The 25,752-nt window shown below is 36.9% G+C and overlaps 1 protein-coding gene across 1 annotated transcript in view; it reads left to right on the forward strand.

The window, feature by feature from the left end:
* B3GLCT (beta 3-glucosyltransferase) overlaps positions 1 to 25,752 on the forward strand; it is a 43,752-nt gene that overhangs the window by 136 nt on the left and 17,864 nt on the right. The window contains exons 2-5 of the mRNA XM_062514696.1: positions 7,925 to 7,986; positions 10,205 to 10,244; positions 13,370 to 13,479; positions 24,346 to 24,422. Of these exons, the coding sequence (XP_062370680.1) occupies positions 7,925 to 7,986; positions 10,205 to 10,244; positions 13,370 to 13,479; positions 24,346 to 24,422 (289 nt within the window). The remainder of the gene's footprint in view (positions 1 to 7,924; positions 7,987 to 10,204; positions 10,245 to 13,369; positions 13,480 to 24,345; positions 24,423 to 25,752) is intronic.

Raw genomic sequence — 25,752 nt, forward strand, 5'->3', positions numbered from 1 at the left:
AGACCCGGGACGCTCGGCCCCTCCGAGGAGGTGATGACAGGGAGGAGGGCACGGAGAGCTCGGAGCGGCGCCGGAGCCGCCGGCGGCCGCTTCCTGCCCGCTGTGTCCCGCCCCGCGCGGGGAGGCGGCGGGGAGCCGAGGTGCCCCTGTTCCCGAAGTTTGTTGGCGATCCGGGCTGCGGGGGAAGCGCCGGGACCGGGTCTAGGGCTTGCGGGCAGGGACAGCCCGCACCGGGAAACCGGCCCTGGGATCGGGAACTGCTTCATGGAGCAACCGAGCCGGGCGCGGGGCACTCGTGCTCGTGTCTGGGCAGCGCCGCACTGGCGGGGTGTTCTGCTCAGGGCGGGGGGAAAGGCAAAACCGGCCGCCTAAAATGCCGGCCGAGAGGAAAGAAAATATATTGCTCTGTCTTAGAGATTATTTTCGTGCGTCTAGTCAGGCGGGAGAAGATGAAAGAAGCAGGATTAGTAGTAGTATGTCAGCTATTTGGTTACTACAGGCTCCTGGAGTTGGGAGCTGTTGGCGTGAGTGCAAAAGACAGAAGTAAATATTTACATCTATTCTGTTTCTCATTATTCCTAAATATTTGCATCTTTATTAGCATAGGCTTGTCAGTTTGTTGCGAGCCTTTGGATTTTATTCTCTTCCACTGCTATGGCTTGTGCCTCAAAATCATGCAGGGGAAAAGTGGTACTAATAAATCACATTTTCAGCAAAGTAAAACTGTGATACTTTGGTTTTTCTTTTGCTAAACATTTTTCCTTTCACTAATACAGCTCGTTTTTTTGGAGGAGTCGTAATACTCTACAGCTCTTCCTAAAGCTGCATTTCATTCTTTCTGGGATGAGTAGTTTGGCTCCAGTAAGGTACTACAGCACTTATAATCACAAACAAATTGTAATCACAGTCAGAGAATAGCAGATTCAGTTTTTCCCATACCTGTATTTATTGTACATGCATGCATACCTACATACATGCAAGTAAAAAGCAGAAATGGAAACATCTATGTTCTTGTTTAGTAGGTCTTGATTAATGCTTGCATGGAATTTATTCACTAGAAGCTTCCTGCAGTATCATGATTTTCTTTTGGTTTTTTAATATCTGTTCACATTACAGAGTCCATCCTTTCCCAAATAACCCATGCTTTTGAGACGGCCTGGATAGTAAGTTTGTTCTTCAAAAACAGAAATAATTTGGATTGCTTTCCACAGAAGCAAACAGCTTGTCTGTCGGTAGTTAGGTAATTTCATAAAATTCAGCTTGCAAGTAGCAGCTCACAGAATGGGAAAATGTATTCAGATGATTTTGTATGGAATAACTTCTAGGCAATCAGAAGGGATCATGATGATGCTTTTTCTTCCATGGTTTTTCTTTGCTTGTCTTTTATAAAGATAGTGGTGTACACAGCACTCATTTAGATGTTCCCAGTGGTTCAGAGTGGTGATTTCAGCTGCCTTCTTCCCATATGTGCCATTTGTGTAAAAAAAATATAAGTAGTTGCTTTTATTTTATGAAAAGCTTCAGTTGCTGTAAATTTGCTTGCATCAGCCTCTCCTCTTCCTCCTCCCCCTGCTCTCTCCCCATTTTGTGTTGATGAATCTGTAATACATGCTTATCTGGCCAGACCAGTCTTTGATGCTGATAGGATGGCAACAGTGAAGAAATATTATAAAAGCTTGCATATAAATACACAAAACTAATTTATAGTGCTCACAGGCTGTCTCATAACTGAAGGTCCCATCTCTTTGACTGACAGCATCGGTGCAGATTTTCTCTAGTATCATGTCAATTCATAGAATCTTACATTCTTTGAAAACTTGTAAGGGGAAAGGAACCCAACCAAAACAAAAATAGGCCTTTCATTAAACTATTATTAGAAGTATAAAGAAATTATATTTTAAATGTTTTTCCTACTGTGTACGACGTAATCACTGGCTGTCATTATTTGAAGTGGTTATTATAAGTCACAATTTTGCCATACATTAAGTCACAGAATTGTTACTTTTATGTAGCTCATTGAAACTGACCCACAGCTCAGTGAGGTGGTTGGAATGACTTTCAGTCAACCTTGAATCAGACCGTAAAAGAGGAATACAACAGAAGTGATGCTTTTCTGTCTCAGGTAGATTAGTCTTTGAAAGCAAAGAGTTAATTCCTCAGTTTTTAAGATCCTTTTCACTTCAAGGACATATAATTGTAAACGTTTGGAAGTTGTTTATGCATGAAAGAGTGTTACCAAAGAAGGGATTGCTTCTACATATAAAATGTGATATTATATAACTGTATATATTTATACAGTTTGTTGTATTCTAATGTTGCAGTGTTTACATCCATTTTTCTATCCTGCACATATTTCTGCAGTTTGCTTGCTGAACAATGAAAATATTTACTGAATTTTACTTTCTGGTGTTATAAGCAAGCCTATTTACTTACTAAAATTTTCATGGAAATAATAGAACACTTGACAAGAATAAATAGGAATCGAAGGAATTGAATTGAATAAGAATTCTCATATTACATGTCCAGGTTTTGAATGTATTCAAATACGTTGTCTAGCTTTTCCAGTGGATTTTAGTCATGCTCTCAAAAGACATAAAGATAAAATTCATGATAATATAGAACTCTGAAATCTTTCTAAAATGTCTTTCCTTTTCTTATCCTCAGTTCTTGGCCATTTGGCAGGAGGAGGGGAGGACTAGCTATTGACACGTTCTGCTTCTGCCTGCTTGTGCCAGATGATATGATGTTAATGCACAACGTGTGTTAACAGCCTTCAGAGTACACAATGCATTAAATAATGAAGCGACAAATACAGATTACAGGTTGCATTTAAGATGGTGCCTTGCTGCTTTTTTTTCTGCTTTGGGTAGCTTTGTTTGTGAGAAATGGTACAATTAATCACCCTGGTCTTTTGGTTACTGTGGTACCTGCAGGGCTTGAACTTTTACCATCTAGTAAGTTTCTTCGTGCAATGTGTTTTCTCTGTGATCTGCGGCAAGTGGGTGGTCCAGCTGGGGTATGGTTATGTTGTATTAGAACACAGAAAAGGACTAGAGGAAATTCTGGATTTAGCAAAGGTACCTCTAGCTCCAGACATTGATACGTGTTTTAGGGAGTTATACCAAAAGAAACCCATTGCAGGTATCCGAATTAATAATGATGTTTGGGCACGAAAATTTACTGTTTTGTTTCAGTAGCATCTGATAGCTCCTAGACATAGGTCATCCTTCTTTGTGTGTGTATGCCTTGCACACAACAAAAAGGCATCCTTCACACAGAGAATTTATAGTTTCTGCTTGTTTTGTACAAGCGACCTGGCCGTGAGCTGCATCTGGAGTTAGAAGTTTTCTGTCAGTTGTCCACTCCTGGGAACATCTCTTTCAGAGACCTCTTGGAAGTGAATTGCATGTGAATGAATTAATCTTGTAGTTGTCCACTTGCACCAAGGCACTGTATTTTCTACCTACCCTGTGGTCCTTTTGTTGATATTTTGTAGGCCAGCTAAATTTGCGGTGTTCTTTTCCTGCTGCCCTTTTCCCAGTAGATCTTTAGAAGAGGATATTTATTTCCATGCTGGGAGATCAGGTTGCTTAGCCAGAGCAGTTTTGGCCACAGTAGACTTCTGATGGCTGCTTTATCAAATTAGATGTGCATAACAGATTTGTTAATCGGGTAGAAGAGTGTTGCTAAGATAAATTCATATCGTCTGTGTGTGTGAAAAACTTCATTACTGTTGGGTGAGGAGTCTTGAGGCTTTTTTGGTGGTGTCTTCGGGGGTCTGTTATTCTGTTTTGTGAATGGTTTTCCAGTAGTTTAAAAATAGTCTGAACAGTTCTTGTCTTATTAAAATGTATTAGCTGGAAAGTTTCCTGATATATTTAATGTAAAAGATATCAAGTAATTTTTATGTGTTTAATTGTTGGAAAAGGAGGAGAAGCTGCCTATCTGAAATCACAGGGAATAAGAATAATGATATAGTGAGAGACTTTAGCATTCATTGCATGTATTGGTTTGTTGAATAAATTATATTTGTGAGTGTTGAAATTACACTGTGTGACAGGGGGGGAGCTGATTGATTTTCAAGGCTCATGTCCTACAATAATGATCCATCCTCACATGCAGGAAGGCAGGTAAAGATGGCAGGAGGCCTACATGCAAAAACAGGAGCTCCTGGCAAAGCTCAAACATAAAAAAGGAAGCACACGAGATGGAAATACAGTCAGGTCACCCCAAGAGTAACATGGAAACACTGTCTGAGAGTGCAGGTATGCCATTGGGAAAGCCAGGGCCCACCTGGTGTTGAATTTGGTGAGGGATTCAACTTGTGAAAGGTAAGAAAAAGGGCTTCTGCAGGTGTATCAGCAAAAGGGAGACAAGGAAAAATAATAATAGGCCTTCTTATGAATGGAGGACAGGGTTAAAAGAAGGATATGAAAGAGGGCAAGGAACTTGGAACCGTCTTTGCCTTGATCAATATTATTAAGACTCGCCTTCAGAAATCCCAGGGCCCTAAAACTCATGAGAAAGTCTGGAGCATAGAAGAGTTAATCTCACTGGAGGAAGACTGGTTTAGGGAGCACTTAAACAAACTGGACATACAGAATTCCACAGGACCTGATGGCAGGCACATACAAGCACTGGTGGAGATTGACAGTGTCAATGCAAGACTTGATAATCTTTCAAAGGCGATGGTGACTAGGGGAGATTCCTCAAGACTAGAAGAATATCACCCTGATCTTCAAGGAGGACAGAGATAAGTTGGCTAGTGGTAGTTCAGTCCCTGGGAAGGTGGTGGAGCAAATAATTCTCAATATCACTGCCAAACAAGGAAGGACAAGACAAACATATGAAGGACAAGAGGGTGACTGGGAAAACTCACCATGTTCTTATGAACGGGCAGTCATGCTTAGCCAACCCAAAAGACTTCTGTGATGACATGACTGCCTTCGTGAATGTGGGGAAAGCAGTGGATTGTTGTTCATCTCAACTTCAGCAAGGAGTTTGAGTTCAATCCTCTCTCCTATAATGTCATAACAAACTGATAGAAGTATGGGCTATGTCTCTGGGCAGCCAAGTGGATGGAAAACTGTGACTTGGTGGGCTCTGATGAGTGGCACGGTGGCTCCAGTAGTGTTTAGCCTTTCATTAATGGCAATGGGAGGTGCACCATCAGCAAATTTGCAGAGGATACAGAATGTGCAGGAGGAGGTGATGCACCAGCTCGTTGTGCTGCCGTTCAGAGGGAGCTGGAGGGAGCAGGCTGGAAAAGAGGGCAGACAGGAAACTTGGGGAACTGAGTTCAGTGAAGGGAAGTACAAAGCCAGGCCCCCGGACAAGGAGGCACCCCATGTAGCATTGCACGTTGTGTGGGAAACAGCTTTGCAGAGAAGGACTTGAGGGTCCTGGCATGCAGCAAACTGATCATGAACCAGCAGTGTGCCATTGTGGCAAAGATGGCCAGCAGCCCCCTGAGCTGCAGGGGGAACATTGTTGGCAGCAGGGTGGGGGAGGTGGCCCCACCTGTCTGCTCAGGTGTGTCACTCCTGGGGTGCTGTATCCAAGTTTGGCCTCTCCAGAACAAAAGAGACATGGACATACTGGAGTGAGTCCAGCAAAGGACCATGAACATTATTAATAGATTGAAACCCCTGACAGACGAGGAGAGGCTGAAGGAGCTGGGGCTGTTTAGCCTGGAGAAAAGAAGGTTCAGGACCTCCAACATTTAAAGACCCAATGGAATGCAATAAAGATGACAGAGCCAGACTCTGGTATTTAACAGGACACAAATCAGTTTACACAAACTGAAATACAGGAAATTCTGTTTGAACATAATTACTTCTTTCTTTGGTTTTTGTTTATTTTGTTGTTTGGCGCTCCTTTTTCTTATTTTTTTTTTTTAATCTATGAATGAATGCTGGAAGAGGCTGCTCAGAGAGTTTATGGAGTCTGTTCTAGGAAATAATCAAAACCTAACTGGACAAGCTCTTGAGGATCCATTTCTGGGGGGGTTGAACTAAATTACTATTAGGGATCTTTTCCAACTGCAACAAATCTGTGGTTCTGTAATTCCAGGATGAGTAGGTATACTCATCATAATTGTTTAATTAATTCCCAGGTTTGCTCATCATAATTGTTTAATTAATTCCCTGAAGAGCTTTTTCTGCACTCTCAAAGATGTAGTGTGAAATAAGTTATCTGATTATTGTTTGATTTGTTTCAAGGATCATGTGTGTTAATATTTTATAAAGCTTAGAAGCAGTGTGGCATGGGTTATTGAATGCACTGTGGTGACAGAGGCAGCATATCTTGTCAGTCACAATTGTCTTAGGTTTTATGTGTCATTCCTCAGGTGCATATTAAAAACTGAGGCTTGTGCATATTAAAAATTAAGCATGTGAATAAGCTGAATTTATGAGGTGACACTTCTTCAGGTTAATATTACATAATTAATACATTTCCTGGAATAAGGATGTTTTGTGCTGATCTTGTAAGTAGGATTGTGTCAAGAAGAAGGTCTGGATCTGGTTTGTGTAGGGGAAACTATTCCTTGTCTGAATCTGTAAATACTGTTATATTGGGAAAAAAGGAGGAGAATGACCTTGAGATTTGCTCTGTTGGTTAGAACCTGGTGCTTATGACATTAATTCAGTCCCTGTACTGGCCACTCATTTAAGAGTTGTGAGAACCTTCCAACACAGAATATTCTGTGATTCTGATTTATGGCCACCATGAGTCTGCTGTTTTAGAAAAAAATTTGGGAATGTCTGGATCTAGTCGTGTGATTTGAGATGCAGATTAACCAGGACCTGAGATGTCCTGTGAACCTCAGCTCCTGGACACTGGATGAAATTTGATCTCCAGCTGGAAGAGCATAACGATGTAGGTATTCAGAGATGGGGCACCCTAGACCTAGGACAGTCTTACTATCCTATGTTGTAGGTTTCTAGTGCATCAGAGGAATGATAATGGATAACCATTCACTCTGAAGTAAATTTCAAGCAATAAATAATTTAAGTTTGTAGTGAGACAATCCACTTGAATCTGTTTTCTGCCCCAGTTTTTAAGAAAACCATCAATTTGACCATGATGAATAGAGTCTTGAATTCCTTCCAAATTGTAACAGTTTGCTTTCATTTGCATCTCTTCAGTACTTTTAAGAAAAAGATTTCTTAAAAAGAATCTTAGCCAGGCTTTCTTATGTTAAATGGAACTACTTTTACAAATGAGCAGACTGAGACAAATTGACTACATCAACAACAGAAAAGTAACACTAGAACCTGATTATTTTTTCTTACACAATGGACCAGAAGTGTATGCAAAGGGTGATGTCACTATAAATAGTTTAAGCAAATGCTACTTCTATGCAGATTATCTCTGTAGGGTCCCTGTTCTTTTTGTACGCATTTATTTGGGTCTCATGCATTTATGAGTTCAAATGTTGTTCAAAGATGGCATTCAAAGCCTGTGATAGTCATCTTTACTTTTGATAGAAATTTCTGTCAGCCACTGTCAGTTTCTGTGGTTCCAAAAGAAGCTTTGGTAATCCAAACTTTAACCTAAAAACAGTGGACTGCTGGTCTCTCATGTGGTAGCACATTAGGCTGTTACCAAGTGAGCTACTGGACTGAGCATATTTTTATTTTAAGGGATTTATTTGCCTTGAAGCCAAGAAAAATTGGCTTCGTATCAGAGTGATTTTTTTCAGTGATGGTGTGGGAACTGTCAGGCAGCAAATATATAAATTCTGTAAGAACAGACTCTCATGTTCACAAGGATTATTACAAATACAGTATCATTTAATGTGAAAAATCTACCTAAATGATGGGGGGTGGGATTATTTTGGTTTGTTTTTTTTTTCTGCAGAACTTCATCAGTTGTGAAATTGATCTCCTGTAATGTGAAAAAAGTCTGTTTTTTGTTTCAGCTTTCGCTGTAAGTGTAGTTTCTGAAGGTGCAGAAGATGAGACTGAACTACCAGTGCTGCAGGTAATCAATTTTAATTGCTAGAGGAGGAATGTTTTACAGACATTGTAATATAAGCTGGAATAAACCTGAGAAGAAAGCCCAATATCTGTGGCATTGAATATTTAATTATTGACTTCAGTAGTACCACATTTCATATAATGTCTTTCTGCTCTGTGGCATATAAGTTCTTAGTGCTGTTGCTGTTCAGAAAAGTTTTTGAGTATAACCTTTTATTAATTCAGACAGGTTTTCCTTTCTTCTTGGTTTTGTTAAATATATAATACATTGAGAGGGAAATGGCTGCCTCTGTGCCAAATTAGCATTATTACATATTACCACTCAAGTCACAGCTCAAGATAAGCTTATGTATGAAATTTCAAATTATCCAGATTAGGAGAACTAATGGTCAGAGCTAGCCCTAGCTTTAAATAGCATACGGAATGTTAGGTGTGTGTGTGTGCATGTTCTTTGACAGAATTCTGATTACCATTTTTATGTGAGTACATACTTGTAACAGAGATTGGTGTATGTATAAAAGAAATTTAGGGGAGGAAAATAAAAAAACTGGAATGAATCAATAGTTAGACTCTATAGCTGCCATTTAGATCTGGTGATCTGACATCAATTGCAATAGAAGTATAGTCAGAAGTGCCTATTTTTAAATATTTTTTGGCTTTGATGATGATTGCTGTAACTACAGTTATTTTTCTAAGTGAAAAATATCCTTTTTGCAATCTGCTGATCTGCCATAGTGTCTGGGAGACTTGGTCATGTCGTTCTGTTGTCGTTACTACTAGTAATGACAATGCATAACAAATGTGCTGTTTGTTAAATTCCATTACTGTCTCAATCCAGCTGTTACCTTTCTTATATAGGTTATAATTTATGAAGGCTTTCCTACTATTTTTAGAGTTTCAAAACCTTCCCTCAGATGAAGTCAGAGGTGCTTCCTAGAACTCTTCAGGCCAAAATACCTTTTCCCCCCTTTTTCTTAAAAATAACATTAAGAGGAAGATAACGGGCAACAATTGGTTTGTGTTTTAATAAAAGTAATTTTAAATATGGCTTGATCTTCACACAGTGTACCACAAAACACATAGATTTTTGTTTGCACAGAAAATCAGTCTTCCTTTTTTCTGATACAGGTTAGCTTAAAATGTTAACTTACTGTGCTACATAATGACAGTGTTGTGTATAGATATCAAAATTAATTAATTCTATAAGAAATCTTAGAAACTTTATTCACCCAGGCAGCAGGAAAAGGGTCATAAGAATTGATGGACTTGCAGTAATATTTGAAAAGGTTTTACAGATGGCTACTGGGGAGGTTGGAGTTTATTCATTTCAGTGCAAAAGTCAGAGGAAAGATCATCCAATGCAAATAGGGCTAAAAGGATTACATAGCTCTGATATTTCCAAAAATAGGAGGGGGCTAGTATTTCAAAGTAGAACTTGTCTCAAGGGTAGGAAAACTATGTATGAGGATAGTTTTATTACTGAGGATATATATGGCATTTCTATCTGGAAGTCTTAAAACACTGGAACCAAGATAAATCCTACAACATTCTTATGCAGTTGGTGAAGATGAGTTTGATTTTTCATGTGGACAAAACAAAGCTTTGGGGTGATGTCACCTGGGATAAATTGTGCAACAAATGAAGGCTCTGTTTTCCTTTCTAGAATTTTCTGGGCAGTGCAGAGATACCTGATGTTCGTGATACCTGAATAAATTCCAGTGGAGTCATGCTATGTGCAAATATCTTTGGATATTTGTCTTGATAGAAATTGCATTTGAGTCTTCCGTTAAGAATTGTGTTTTGATAGAATCTTGATAGTAGGATAAACTAATTGAGTGTGTTGGGCTTTTTTTTCCACAACTGAACAGGTGTCTTTTTGTTGTAGAGCTCCATATTCCAAACCTAGCACTCAGGAGATGTATAATTTAAAAAGAAAAACATTTTTAGTAATAATTTAAAAAGTTCTGTTATAATTTGAGTCGTATAAAAGAATTTACTATTTTTTCTTACTCTTACTGTATTTTCTGAGTAATAGTATGCAAGCATTTAGAATCTCTCTTGCAATTCTTGATGATGAATAACATTTTATTTCTTTCTCATAATAATTTTTGTGTTAAAACTTCTATGTATACATTTATAATCTGATGACTGCTTTGACTCCCAGTGTGTTTCTGTAGAAATATTTGTGTATATTTTTACTTGTTTCTTTCTTTTTCTTCTAGGAGTCAGAAAAAAGTAGAACAATTAGTAAAACAGGCACAGGTAAGTAGAGTATAGTGCTGTTTCACAAATACTTTGTTTCTTTTTTTTTCCTTTTTTTTCTTGGTTCATGTAGTCTTGTCAAACAGAAAATTCTAAATCTTTGATTGTACTTGAAGTTCTTGTAGTTAAGTTTTTTTGTGAACGTGTGCACTTGCACTGTGAAAAGGATGAATTGCTTTTTGTACTGAGCTCTAGTTTAAAATAAAATTTTATGATACTTAGTAGCTGTTCTTGTAACAGTTTAAGATGAAACTGAATTATACCCTCTACTAGGCTCTAATTGTGCTTATAATAACTAGGTTTATTAGAAATTGCTTGTAACAAATTATAATAAATTTGTAATTTCTAGAAGCAAGTATTTAAGGTGCATGTCAAACATTAATAGGTAAAATAGTGGAAAAACAACTTTTTGCTGCTGGACACATGATAAATAATGAGAATAAAAATTCTGCAAGGTTCTGCCTTCTCTGAAGACAAGTCTGATGTCCTTCTGGCAAAAAGTTAACAGACCTGACTTTCACTCTCTGCCCTGAAACCATGGACTTCTCACTCTTCTAAACCCTCAGGACTTGGCTCTGCTTGTTCTAAAAGGACCCACCTTAATTATGTCTGTCTTCTGGCATTTCCTAAGATAGTATTTGTCAATGCTGTGAGGGTGTGAGGAGCACTGGAGAAAGTGAAGGTTTCGTGGTGTCCCTAAGTACTCTTTACTCTTACTATAGCTAAAAAAATATACTGGACTAGGTGGACTGCTGGTGTGATGCAATACATCATTTTTTTGCCTCTCCTTAATGAAGTTATTTTGGTTTGAGGTTTTTTGTGTTTTTTAGGTCTTTTAACCCATTTCTATAGGTAAAATGTAAGGGGTTGAAACAAAATGTAGTTCTTGACGGTTCTTAGTTCCTCTGATATTTCATTCTTCTCTTTTGAACTGTTATATGTAGATCAGTTCCACTTTTGGGGATTAATCTTTAAAAAAACCTGCTCTTTCTCTGGCTTCATTGGGTGTTTCTCAGCTTGAGAAACAATTGAGGTGTTCAATATTGTAACTATTTTCTGTTCACATTTTCATACACTGAATATGTCTTTTATTAACTGCTTTACCTATAGCAAAGGAAACTATTGTCATTTGATTTAATCATAAAAGTAGATGTTATCTTACTCCTAGAAAGTATGCTGTTGTGGAATACCACAGGTATTGTTAAATGTACCGTAAGTGGAACTAAGTGTAATTCAGATGCTTCCATATCTGTAAATATACTGGTACTAAAGCAGCAATTATTTAAAAACAAGGTAGTATTTGCTTTTTGTCTTTGTGGGTGTTTTTAGTGTTGTGCATGTAGATTTAGCCCTTTGACTCTCATTACTATCAATTAAGTGTAGTTTTAGTTTTCACACTGATTTTAATTTTTGCACAGGAAATCTAGCAAAGATCTTGCTAGGTGACAATTAGTTGCAATTCAGAAGTTTTTATTATACATGGGATTTTTAAGCAGTTTGTTTGGTGGTTCAAACCATGAACACTGTTGATTCCTACACTGTGGGAAAAATGTGAAATGAATACTGATATCTAAACCAATGCTTATTCCTAATCAGTAATGTATCACCAGAAACCCCACATAATTTGACAATGTCTTGATGAATAAGCTAATAAATTGAGGGAAAATTTTATGGAGGGAAAAGTAGGAAAACATCTACCTGCAGCTCTGAACTGTCATAGGTCTACATTAACAGATAACTGTTCAGAGGAACAAAGCAATGTAATCAATCCTCAGGTGCTGGACATAGAATTCTTCTCATAACCTTAGTGCAGGTATTTGTGGTTAATGCTCTTTCTGTTCACAATGTTTTCCTTGTGATCCTTCTTTATGGGCTCAGTTTTACTCTTTTTCCTTGTGATTGCTTCTTTCCTTCTTCGGTCTTTCCTTCTGTCCTTCTCCCTCCAGTTTTTCTCCACCTTTGTTCCACTGTCCATCGCTCATTTTACTCTATTTGCAAAGTTAGCTTTTTTTTTTTTTGGTGTGAACTTTGTTTTTCTTCTCCACAATTTTCATCATTCTGTACAGATCTGGGCATTAGTTTCTTTCCTTGTGGTTCTGTGTTAAGGTGTTATATTCTGAGTTTCCTGGTACACTTTCTACATAATATCTGTAAATTTCAGCCTTTTATGGCCAAAGGAGCAGAAGTTGCAGTATCATGTTGCAGTATCATATCCTCCCCATTGATTGATACTTATTTAATGGTCGTGAGTGGGTTAAACAGCATAGATCAAACTTGTTAGGAGTTCTGGAATAGGCACCTGTCCTCTTCCTTTTATCTTTTCATCCTCTGTTTCTGTCTGCTGTGCTCTGCTTCTGAATGGGATCATATCTTCCTGTTTTTCTAAGATTTCCCAGTATCAAGGGATTATTCTATCTCCTATCATCAACAAAATCTGGCTACCTGCTTCATTATCTAGTTGTATTTAATGAGAGGCACTTTTACAATCCATAAATGTTTGCAAAGCTACTTCATTATTTTCTTTTAAATTTCTCTCAGTCTTCTCTCCTGTTTAAAGTTTTTAGTTATGATGCCTTTAAACACTGATGTGATAGTTATGATGCCTTTAAACACACGTGAAGACACGTGTGAGATATTGATGCTGTCATATTAGATAAGAGTATCAGCTCAGTGTTCTTGTGTGTGTGTCTCTCCACCTGATGTTTGTTTCTGGGCAGGGTTTTAAACTCTTTGTTCAGGAAGCAGCTTTTATGTTTCATGTTCATGCGTTTCCTGGAGAGGGCTGATGCTGGTCTGTGATGAACACTTTTTAACTCTGGTGACAAGGACTGCTGGTGTACTGGAGAAAAGGCAACCTCATGAATGTGGCTGCTGCTAAGTGCTGCACATCTTCCAGTCATGCCACACTTTTTTAAAATTAATCTTGAAAAGGGATGGTTTAGATTTTTGTCTGTGTGTGTGTTAATTAATGCCTTTTTACTATTACATTAAATGTTTGTATGATTAAATGAATAATAGCTCACTGTGTAATAGATTCCGACATACACCTGGATTCTCACAAGCTTTGGAGCAAATCAGAAAATAATTTCTTTAATCTTTAAATCTTCTTATTTTCTTGTTTACAGAATTAAAAGAAATTGTATTTGTCATCCAGAGTCAAAGTAATTCTTTTCATTCCAAGAGAGCAGAAGATCTAAAAAGGGATATTTTGAAACAGGCTGTAAATCTTGGAAAGGTATGTTGAGACAATATTAAGTGCACCTTGTTATGTATTCTGTTACTGCATTTTACTACAAATACTGGGGTTTATTGGACCTTTTTTCAAATCCATTCTATTTCTTTTGTCAATTGCTTTCTGTGTGCTTATAAGAAAATTATTTCAGTGGTTATTTACTGATTGTATGCTGGGATTTATCACTACTTTTTATTTCAACTATCAACCTTTTTGTGTAAGGGCTGTTATTGTTTGGATGGCATTTGATGCAAAAGTGATAAGAAAGACTTGAAAGAGGCAGTTTTTCAAATGACTGTAGTGTGTTTACAAAAAAAAAAATATTATTTAAGAAGAGAAGAATGTAACAATTTAATTATTAGATAGTATAATTTTAGGCAAGTATTTTAATAGTGCCAGTAGATGTGCTGTAATGTAGATTTTGTCAGAATTCCATTACACAATTGTGACATTGTGGCAGTAGAACAGAAATGTGTGTGGACATTGACTTCCTAAGGCAGGATTCCCCCCTTCCTGCAGCAGCAGTCCTTCACACCTCTCTTGCCCCTGTCCCTCCATGATGCAGTACCTTCCCTCACTATTCCTTGTTCCTCTGCAGACTGAGCACTCTGCCCTTGACCTGCTGGTGGGTCACACTGACCTGAGAGCTGTATGCTGTACTTCACATTCTAATGTGAAATTTGATTTGTAAAGCTTAAGCCTAGAGAAAAGAGCTTTTTAAGAAACTTACACCGGAAGTTCAGTGTGCATAAACAGTGCTTTATTTTCTTCGTCTTTCAAAAAAATTAAGAAAAAATTAAGAGTGGCATGCATCCCCTGATATGAAATAGCTTGCTGTGAGGTTATTTGACCTGTTTTTCATTTCCACGTTCTTTGTTGTAAAGGAAAAATAAATCTGATTTAAATTGTCTTATGTGCATTAGTCTTGTAGTGCCTAAATCAGATTGCTGGATGTTTTAGGCTTCATTTATCAAACCTGTTGTAATTAAATCCATTCTAAAGGCAATTTTTAATCCCTTAATGAAATCAGTCATGTGAACAGCCTTTGTTCTGCAGAGTTCTGTTCTTTCAGAGTCCTCTTCAGAACTGAGACAAGTGTTCAGATACAATGTGTGCAGAGAAGATTATGGTGTCAGTTGTTAAACCCAAGGACTTTAGTTGAGTTCTGTAATTGATATTGCAGAATATGAGTAATGAAAAGTTCATTAAGTAAAAGTACAAATGTTTTCAGTGAGGCTGAAATATAAGCATGTTTTATGGGAGAGAGGTGAAATCTTTTGTAATCAGAGTTGTACTTGAAACAGACATGAACAGCAGTCATGGTGTCTTAAGAGAAGCAGAGGTGGAAATCCCACCAATAATCTTATATCTGAAATTTGGGAAAAGGGAAAAGCCGTCAGTGTACAGGAAAAAAAAAATGGGCATGATCAGCAGGTTCTTGGTACATCTTGATTGTTTTGGTCAACTAACAATGCCACTGTGAGGCACTACCCAGTAGTGCTGATTATGGAGATGGGGCAGATCATCTCTGCAATCCTGCATATCAACATTTAAGTTTGCATTTTTCACTGCAAAGAATACATATGAAACTATTATTATTATTATTATTATTATTATTATTAGGCAGAAAAAGTTAAATCCTTGTGTTTTCAAAGACAACTGCTGTATGAAAACAAAAGACTGAATCATCAGGTTCACTCCTCTGTTGTAACAGGCCCAAGCAATAGATGTTTAGTCCATAAGGTTTCATTTCTTTCTGTTACTTTCGGCTAGTTCAAAATGAGAAACAGAATCCAACTGCTAGATTTGTGTTACTTCATTAAACTATCATATATGTCTCCCTTCAAAATGGATTAGGTCACTGACATCTTTACAAGTGATTTGTCCATTTATTTTCTTTTACAGTGTACTTAAAACATCTTTGTAATCTGAAACCAATCTCTAATTCTGGTCACCAGTAGATGTCAGTACTTTGTTTTTTGCTTAAAAACATTTTCCATAGCGATTTATTCGATGTTGAATATTAGCCAAAACTCTTCAGTTAGAATTTAGCTGTGACAAAAATTCATTAGAGTTTCTCCCAACCTTCTTAATTTTCTGAGATTCCTGAACGTTTAATCTCTTATAAATTAGACCTTTGTAAGAAGCACCAGATAAAAATGACAAAGCTGTTGGGAGTGTAAAAGGGTAATATTTGGGACTATGCCATTTCTGTCCTAAAAAAAAATCAAAATCAGGATTAATTTTTGGCCATTACATTTAAAATGAGAAAGCAGGTAAAATAAAGTTTTTGAAAAATTATCAGTTTGGGTGTAGTCAGTGCTTTTTAATTGCCTTTGATTCTGACACTGTTTAGAAGATGAAAGTCTGTATATTTTCCTATGAAAACTGGTCTAGTAGACTAGGATATTTTTTAGCTTTGGGTCCTTGAGGGTTCTTACATTGAACAGCCTCAGCCAATTAAAAAACCTGTAACTTTTCCTGAAAAGTCTAGAGATCAAATGGGGTCCTATGTTTATTAACCAGAAGAGCTGTAGCAAATTAGTGTTATTCATTACGGAGTTAAAACAAAAATTTCCCAATAGTTCTTGGAGTAGGTCTGAACTTAGTGAAAAGCTCACATGCAAGTTAATAATGCTGTGGTTATAAGATTTAGTGGAAGAACTTTCAAGTCAACTGAGTTGTTTCTAAACTGATTTATGTATTTAGATAAAATAGACATAATTTGGTTGAGACTTTTCAAAATTAATGCCATAAATTCAATGCAATCCATAATATACTTATTGCTTCAAATTTGAAATTTACTTGCTCAAATTCAGGATTCTAGTATGAAAACCCTGTTTACTTCTCTCCCTCTTGTAATGGTTTTCCACTTCATGGAAGTTGGATCATGAAATGGAAATGAAAATCCATGAAGTGGAAAGCCATTTTCCAGCCAAGACTGATCAGGTAATTAATATTTTGATCCAGCAGTTTTAACAGATTGTGTTGAATTGTTGGGCTGCATTCTGACCTGCCCCTCCCTCTCTGTGTTTACAATAGGTTGTCTTTATGGCAAAGTTTTCCACCATATCAAGATCAACCCTATTTTTTTTTTTAAATTAAAACAGATACGTTTGAACCTCAAAAGCTTTAAACTTTTTGATTTCTCAGTATTACTAGATCAATTCCTTTTAGTTTTTTTTGTGTAAAGCAATAGTGTTCCCTTTGTTTACTTCATGGTAACAGCTTTCTTCTTTTTTTCTACAAGGATTCATTAATTTTTATGTTTTCAACATCATCTACTACTTTAATATTTACATTTATTTTCCAAATGTGTCCATAAAACTACACTTACATTATGTGGGGAGAACTTGCAGTATGAAAGCCTAATAAGAGTGTGCATATAAGTGGTCAGTGTATGAAGTTCCTACTTCTGCTTTTTTATCCACATTAGCCCCTGTGTGTGTTTTATGTTATATTACTTATTCTGCTTGCCTACATTGCCTAGTGTCAGTATGCCCTTGGTCATCTTTCTTTGTTTTTCTTCATAAAGCATCATTCCTTTTTGGATTTGAATTTTAAAGTCCAACTGCTCATTTTGGGGCTTCAATATTTGGGTGCTCAAGTTGTGAAATGCTTCTAAACTCTGTTCTGTGGAAAGGTGAGATGCATTCAAAATAAAACCTTTTGAAAGTGTTCCAGGAAAAGTGTACAAAAGCCACCGCATAGTTTTGAAAATGTATTTCAGAGTTGTCTTAAATCTCTTCAAGGTCAGCTTGCAGAGCTTTACACATCTGAGTGACTTTTGTTTTATCTTTGCTTTCCTCCAGCTGTTCTCCTAGCTATTTTTTTTTAATTGTTTGATCTTTGACTTTCTAATATGCCCTTGCTTCTCATTCTGCAAAGGTACTGGCGTCCTTTTGACAATTGCTAGGCTTTATTATCAGCAGAATTGATGTCTAGCTCATTAACTGTTCAAACTGTAAAAGTTACCTACACTTAGTGCTGGAAGGTGAACAGGATAGTTTTCCTCTAATGGATGCTCAGCAGATTTGAAAGAATTTGTACAAGTCAGATAATTCTGCACTAATGAGATCTTTTAAATGTTTTAGTAGTGATGAACGGGCTGCTCTCAGCCCTGCCTTACACATCATATACCATTTTTACATTGCTGCTTTTACCAATCAAAGATGTGGTAACTTCCTTCACTTTTTAAATGCAGAAAATAGGACCTGTCATCTTACAGAGATGTATTGTCATGTCAGGGAAAAATATATACAAAAAACTCAGAAGTTTAAAGTGCTTTAGGCTGTGTCTCTCTCAGCCTCTTCAGCAGCAATCTCTGCATACTTAATAGGATTTGAACAAACCCGTTTTACTAATGTATCTCTTTTCTTGGTGAAGAATAAAGAGGTTGCTGTAAATTTTCCTCCTCCACTGCTGTTGGCTATACTAAAACTGCTCAGTCATCTTTAAACAGAGTGCTCAAATATACATGAGACTAGAATTACTAAATTACCAGATTAAAATCATTACCTGGTGACAGTTGTTTTGTTCTGGTCAATTCTCCTGAGCATCTCTACTAGTACTTGAAATACATTTACCAAATTTCTTGCCTTATGGAAGCTTCATTCTCCTCTGCTGTTCCTTCCCTTCTTCCCTATTTAAAAAAGGTACATTAGATTTACTTGGCCAGAGCCTGTTGTGGGGAAGGCACCTGCTCCCCCATGTATCACACTGATTTAGCTTGGGAGACAACTGTCTCAGTCTTGCTGTGAAAGATGCTTCAGGCCTTCTGTGAATATAAAAATCTACTTATACTGCTAATCTTGCTGATATTAAAAGAAGCATCCGAACCTCATAAATTGCTTCATTTCATTTCTTGAATCATAGAATCATTAAGGTTGAAAAGGATCTCCAAATCATCAAGTCTCTGACTGAATACCACCATACCCGTTAAACCATATCAGAAAGTGTCAATCTGCTCAGTTTTTAGAATACTTCCAGGGATGGTGACTCCAGCACTGCCCTGGGAAGCTTGTTCCAATGCTTAGTTACTCTTTCAGTGAAGAAATCTGTCCTCAATGGAAGCACTATGTTTGGATTGACAAAAATTTTGCTTTTAAGTAAAAACTCACTTTACACACTACTATTATCAACTACAGTACTAAAATCCTATCTTAAACACTTTCTCAAAAAACATCTTACTCAGACCAGTTGGCAACATAATTGTAGTGGTTAATCTTTAATATTGGCTTTAATGGATAATAGCTCTGTGCTGTATACCCCATGTCTGTCTTTTGTATGATTGCATTTATTTAGAGTTCTTGTAAACTGTGAGCTGTGGAGAAAGTATTCCTTGCTGCTTCTTATTCCTCTCTGCTTTTTATTCACTCAAGTGAAGAGTAAACAAATGGCACTTAACTGGAATATGCTGTTGTCATCCTGGGCTATTGTCTTATTATACACATCTGTGGTAGCATTTATAATAAGCACTCAAAACTATTCCAAATTTTTTTCCCACATATTTTTATTTGTCTTGTTACAAAATAAAGTCTAATTTGTTAATTTGCACACAGTACTTGCTCTTGATTTGTAAAGGCAGGGTAACGCTATCTCCTTTCACTGAACTTTCTGAAATGATGTGTAATACATTGTGAAAACTCAGTTCTTTTTTAAAAATGATAATTGGGTATCTGAGAGTAGAACAGAAGTAGGAATTCTCTCTAATGAAAAGAGTACATTATATTTTATTACTTTGGGCTTCCTGTGGAGCAAAAGATTATTGGAAACCATGCCTTATTAGAAACATGGGTTTTGCTGTTGTGGGGTTTTTTTATACCTTATTGTGGCTTTTCACTACTTAATGGGGGCTTATAAAGAAAGATGGGAACAGACATTTTAGAGAGCCTGTAATGATAAAGAAAGGGTCAAATTTTTAAACTAAAGGAGAGTAGATTCAGACTCAACATAAGGAAGAAATTTTTTACAGTGATGTTGGTGAAACACTGACAGTTTTCCAGAGAGGTGGTTGATATCTCAACCCTAGAAACATTTAAGATAATTTTGGTCGGGGCTCTGAGCAATCTGATGTAGCTGAAGGTGTCCCTGCTTACTGGGGGGGCTTGGACTAGAGCCTTAAAGCTTCCTTCCAACTCAAAACTGTTCTACAATTCTATGAATGAAGCCTAAAGGGAGAAATAGAGCAAGGAATTAAAAGAACTGGAGAGCTTTGGAGAACTTTTGGATATGTTAAACAGAAGCAAAATTCCTTTACAGGGATATTGTAAAATAGGGCTTTAAATAATTCTTGAGTTTTATTTGAATAGGATTATTGAAATATTTTGTCCTGGATTATTGGATAAAATTGATATTTATGTCTTTAAAACATTAAAAATATTTGAAATGCATATTGTAATTTTCAATATTTAAGAAAATTGTTAGAATACAGAGAAGATGTAGTGTTTGATATAATGTTTGAAGCTGACAATTCCCAGTAAATTGTCTAACCCACTGGGTTTAGAGGTATGAGATTTGCTATTACTTTCTTTTACTATTGCTATTGGGATTACTTTCTTCTAGAAATCCTTCAGGATGTCTACAGAATTGGCATGTTTTTGAAAATAAAGCTGTAGGGAGACTTCAGTATGTATCCCACAGCTCTACTTTGTCAAAGTAGTCATAACATGATTGTAAGAGCTTGGCTTATTTAGCCTCCCAAGGGAAGGCTGAGAAGGTAGGCTAGCTCTGAGTGTGTCTTAGGATTGATTACTGAAAAGAAGACAAGACAGTAGGGAAGATGTTGTTTCATGCTTGTAGGGTATGTAGAGATAGGAAGACATTTCTAATTCTGGAGCTGTGCAGTTCAGCAGCAGCAGTGCTCAGGGTTTAAGATTCCCACTCCAGCCCCTCAGCTCTGGGCTTCATGAGGCAGTTTAATAAGCTCACAAAGCACAGAGATGATTTATGCAAGGCACCTACAGATACCAGCAAACTGGACTCATTAGGAGCAAATTCCTATATACTACTTTATTTTTCTCTAGTGTATTACAAAATGGCTTTTTGCTCTGCTCAGGTGACTCAGTTACAGAACAATGAACACATTACTGTTGTGTTTTGCATTTCACCACAATTCTCTGTCTGTTTCTATGTCATACCTGCAAAATCATTACAGGACATGTAATTAGTGCTGAGCAAGTTCTAGTTTGAATTGTGTTCTAATAAAGTGTGTTCTCACAAGAGAATACACTTAGGGCAAGGTTTGGTTATGCTTAGACAAAAGTCAGTGAACTATTTTGTAGGAAAACAAAGCAAGCACAGTTCTGCTAGAGGTTCATAGAGAATGTGACCTAGCCTGGAAATCCTATTTTAGCTGGGGTGGATCTCTGCCATCCTGCATGCCTACAGGAGCCCATTTTGACCTCATAATCTATGAAACCTTACCATTTTCTTTTGGTTTTACTCTGTACAATGTTGATCTCTATAAATTGCACATTTCTCATAGAGGATTTGGTAGATTAATACGAAATTGCATGCAGTGCAGAGAAAATACAGGCACTTGTTTCAGGTAAAAAATTCCCTTACTTAGTTCCTAACTCCTTTACTCTGAATTACCTTTTCTTTATTTGATATGCTAGTCCTCCAAGTTTTTGCATGACAATGAAGACAACTTTCAATATTTGGATTCAAGAACCAGAGTTCTGCCTATGAATTGGTGTGAAATCGATTGTGTCATTAGCATCTTCACACTTCAACTTGCATAAAAAATACTAGATGATTTTAAGGTACAAATGAGGTTGTGTGAGTCTGTGTCTTTTTAGAATTGGCTTGAAAACATGAATCTAACCCCTTTATTCACACATAGTTTTATGTGTGTAAAGCTTGCAATTGTAATATGTGGGCAGGTATTGCTGATCTCACTGTGCTGGTAGGGTGGGTGATATTTGGAGTAAAAATGTCTCATACTGTATTTCAGACCACAAGGAATTCCATTTCTTGTGTTTGGCCTTTAAAGTCAGCTCAGTTGTCTGTGTGGGGAGGGTAGTTTCTCAGTCTTCAAAAAGTGATTAAATTATTTTATTTAGATTATAAGATACTTGACTTGTTTCAATATAAAATGTTGGTATGTGTGAAAACACATGTGCTTTCTAACTGTGAAAACAATAGTTTCAATCTGGAATAACCAGTGAATGCAGTACAGGCCATGGATGCATTTGTAGGAGAGTTTTCTGAGATAGACACGGTGTGCAAGTTAGATTTCATTACCTTGACTACACGTGCCCCTCCACTCCTCAGAGCTGACACCAGGTACATTTTGCCTTTTTGTTCTGTCCTTGTACTGAAGATAGATTAAAGAAAACAAATAGGTCAACCCAGTTCCACTAGGTTCAGAGTAAAAATGAGAAAGGAAAAGCAGCAGAAATCCCCCTGTATTTTTGAAGGAGGCCGTTTTAGGTCTATACAGTGTGTTTTAAGCATCTCCTTTATTAAATTAGAATTGATGCATGGTTAGAGGTGAGTGGAAGGAAAGGATCATGCAGGACACATATTTTCATGTTTTAGAGGAAGTTGGGTAGAGAAAGAGAGCAGGCTTATGAGAATGTCAAAGAGAAAAGATACCTTGTAAAAGTATTGGATTAGCTCAAGAGGGAGTACTTTTTCTTTATCATCTTTGCTCTTCAGAAGGGAAGTGGCTGATTTTTTTGTTAAACAGTAGATAACTGAGTATGTGGTACTTAGCTACTTAGATTATGTATTTTACTTCGTACCTTTTACGTGGGTAAATACTGTTTTTATCTAAAATCAACCCAGTTTCAGCCTTCAGTGTAATAGAGATACTGAGTATGTTACTATTAGCTACCTTTTTCTTTGCATTCTATTGTACATGAAATACATGGCTGCCTACAAATACTAGCATAGGTGCAGGTATTGTATGCATGTAAAAATAAATGTTCTTGTAAAGACAAAGGGTCTGCCCTTTTATCTTCTTATCTGCAGTCCCATAAGTAAGCCTAATGTTATGGTTTTACCATAAACTTATACCAAAACTAGAAATAAATTGATAAATCTGAGTAAATAAAATCAATAAAGATAAAATTATTCCAAAATAAATTTTACCATTTTCACATTTTAGTGAAATACAAGATGTTGAGAATACTAGGACTAGGATTTGCCACTTCCACAGAAAAGCTCTGAACTTCTGGCTTTTCAGCAAATTGAAAACAAGCAGAAGCATATTTGTTAGGTTGGCTTGAACTGGGACCATAAATCAGAAATGCTGATATTTTAAGATGCAGGTGAATATCTTGTTCCAAATTAGAGTTTGGGCATTGTTTCTCTTCAATTTGGGTCTTCCAATAGCATAAATCCTTATTTCTGTGTAAGTTTAATGCACTCCTGAGAGACGCAGTTATTCCTTAGGGAGGTAGAGATGTTTTCTTTAGCAAATGAAATTTGGAGGCTTTATGTATTTCTAGGTGCTGTGCTTAACTTAAGAAGGATTTAAAGTAAACTTGACAGTGTCAGCAAATAGTGTAAACTGTATCTTAGAGCTTTTCTTAGAAAATAAGTTATTTTTGTGTTTAAGTGTGAATTTTATGTTAATGGCACAGCTCACTAAAAGCATTCACCAAGCTGGAATGTTTGGCACATGCAAGCTGTAAATGGAAAAGGTTTAGGGCCTGGGGAGACAGGTGCACCCCTACGATTTATGGTCCTCTCTCTGGCTGTGGGAACACAGACCTCCAAACACAGACACACAAAGCTGCCTGCCCAGGAGTCAGACATGGAATTTAAGGAGGAGACAGGACTGGCTGCAGTCATCAGAGCAGGGCATGGCCAGACCAGTGTCCTGACCAGCAATTTGTTACAAGTGACCAACTTCTTTTTTTTCTCTGTACTTGCTGATGATTTTTCTTCCTTGTCCTGGTTTCAGCTAGGATAGGGAAAGAGTGGGGTTGAGTGAGCAGCTGCATGGTGTCTTATTTCCAGCTGTGCTTAAACCAGTCCTCAAGCCACCATGATCCCTCTTTTGCTGACCTTTTGCTCTCTCCTAAGCATCTCACCTGAAGTTTTATGCCAGCCCAAAGTGCTGTTGCCCTGAATGCTGTGGTGAGTCCCATGCTCCTGTGGGCATATTAAGGAAGATATCTGTATCCAGCTTTTCACATGTATTACAAATCATGCAGTTTGGTTTATCAGAAGACTGTATTTAAATGGTCTTTTCTTGGAAACTACCCCAGAATGATAGCTTATCTGCTAGACATTGGGATCTGCCACATCAAAGAGGTTTCAAGTAACAAAAGAGCAAAGGAACATACAAGAAATATTTTCCTTTGTAAGAAAGCTTCTCTCATCTTTCAGAAAGAAAAAAATGCTAACTCCTCATTTTCATTTTTGTGTGAATCCATGGGTTTTTGTCATGATGTTAGTGTGACAGGTCAAAGCTCAGCTCAAAGTAAGGAGTGCTAGAACTCTCACTTAAGCTGTGTGTAGCGTGCTTGTCAAAAGGAAACTTTTGTAGAATACCCTACCATTATTAATAAGTATTTCTTTACGGTATAGGATTTTATGGTATGGCAAGGAGTTTACTATGGTTTATTGATTACATGAGTTCTTATGCAAAGCGTTTAACTTGAAGTCTGTTGGCTTTATAACTAAAAGACAATTAATAAATTATGGGTTGGAAGAAGCACTACCCCTAAGTTGCAGGTCACCTTGTTTCATACCATCCATTCATACCATCATCTATTCTTCAGGACTACTTGCCAGTCAAAACCAATGAAAACAAAGTTGTTCCAGAAAAAAAAAATCTAAAGATTAATTGATGTTTCGGAAGAAGGTACATACAATTCAAGTTTAATGGGAATATTTTTATTTTTCTAAAAGGAATTGCCTACAGTTCTGCTTATTCATCTGATCGACAGGCATGAAGGTGCATGGACAATATTGCCATTAATGAAAGAGTAAGTGTAATGAATGCCAGTTATTTTCAGAAGTTTTTGTAACCAAGAATATATGTATTAGCTACTCAGAACTCTTTTTTCAGAAGCAAAATGTTTTAATGAGAGTTGCAACCTTATATTTTAACTTTCTTACTGTACTTCTTTATTTTTATTTGTTTTACAAAGCAGTTTTCTGATAAGCCTAATTAAATTAGGGAAATCCATTTAAAATAAAAGAATAGTAATAATGCAATTTAATTGAGCAACAACCTAATTCAAATCCTGGTGCATTTTAAAATTATTAAGGAAGTAAACTAGTCCGAAGAAAAAGCATTTTAAAATGTGTATTTTTCTATTTGGTCCCCACTTCTTACAGTGTAAGGTGTAAGGTATTACAGAAATTTTGATCTTTCAGTTTACTTGCCTGAATGAAGTGGAATAAATTTTTTTTAAAGAGATCATAATACTTGTTTGGGGGTTTATTGCTTGTAGTGTTTGTAAGAGGTTGTGTGTCTCTGTAGTGAGAAGTTGTAGGTTTCAGCATCTTTTTACATGTTTATATGGGAGTTTTTCATATTAGTATGATCAGAAAAGACAGGTCCTCTCAAGTATCTTTTCTTCTTAGCTTATGCAGATGGCTCCAAGGAAGGCATGCTGCATTTACATGGTAGTATCTTGCAAACTGTCAGGAAACAATGATTTTGTTTCAAAAATCCTGAAGCTCTGTGGTACTGAAGACTATCTTTTGCCTGGAGCTTGCATTTGAAATCTGCATCCTCCTGAGCTTTAATTTAGTTAATATAATTTATTAGACTTATTCAGAGTGAGGTTTTTCTGTCAGAGAGGTTGAAGGACAGGATACTTTTCCTTCTGCTTTCCATTGCTTTGTGCATGGAAAAATGAAAATAGTGCTTGTATAGTGGCTGTCTTTGAGATACATGTAAACTCTGAAAAATAGCAAAAGAGACTCTAAGTAAATTGAAAGACTGGAAGATGATGTTCAAACTACCAATCATCTTTCTGGTTTTTCCCTGCTTGCCTCCTGTTTCAATGACCTTGTGGTTCCTCTTCTGAGTTACTTATGTCTTGGTGACAGGGTTTACAGATACAGCTCTTATAAGACAGCAAAACTAAAAGAAAAAATACAAATGTTCATTTGTGTGAGAAAGCAGAAGAAAATTCTTTAGAAACCAGAGGAGGAATCTTAAGTAGAAGATTTCCATCTTGAGATTCTGGAACGTGGATTTCCTCGTGTGTACTGTTTCACTTAGTGCTTTTGGTGAAAAGCTACTACTACATGGAGTAGTTTAGAAGTATGTTGATGTTTTGAAGCTTATATTGTTTTGTTTTC

Source organism: Cinclus cinclus, chromosome 2, assembly GCF_963662255.1.
Source record: "Cinclus cinclus chromosome 2, bCinCin1.1, whole genome shotgun sequence".
NCBI classification, from domain to species: Eukaryota; Metazoa; Chordata; class Aves; order Passeriformes; family Cinclidae; genus Cinclus; species Cinclus cinclus.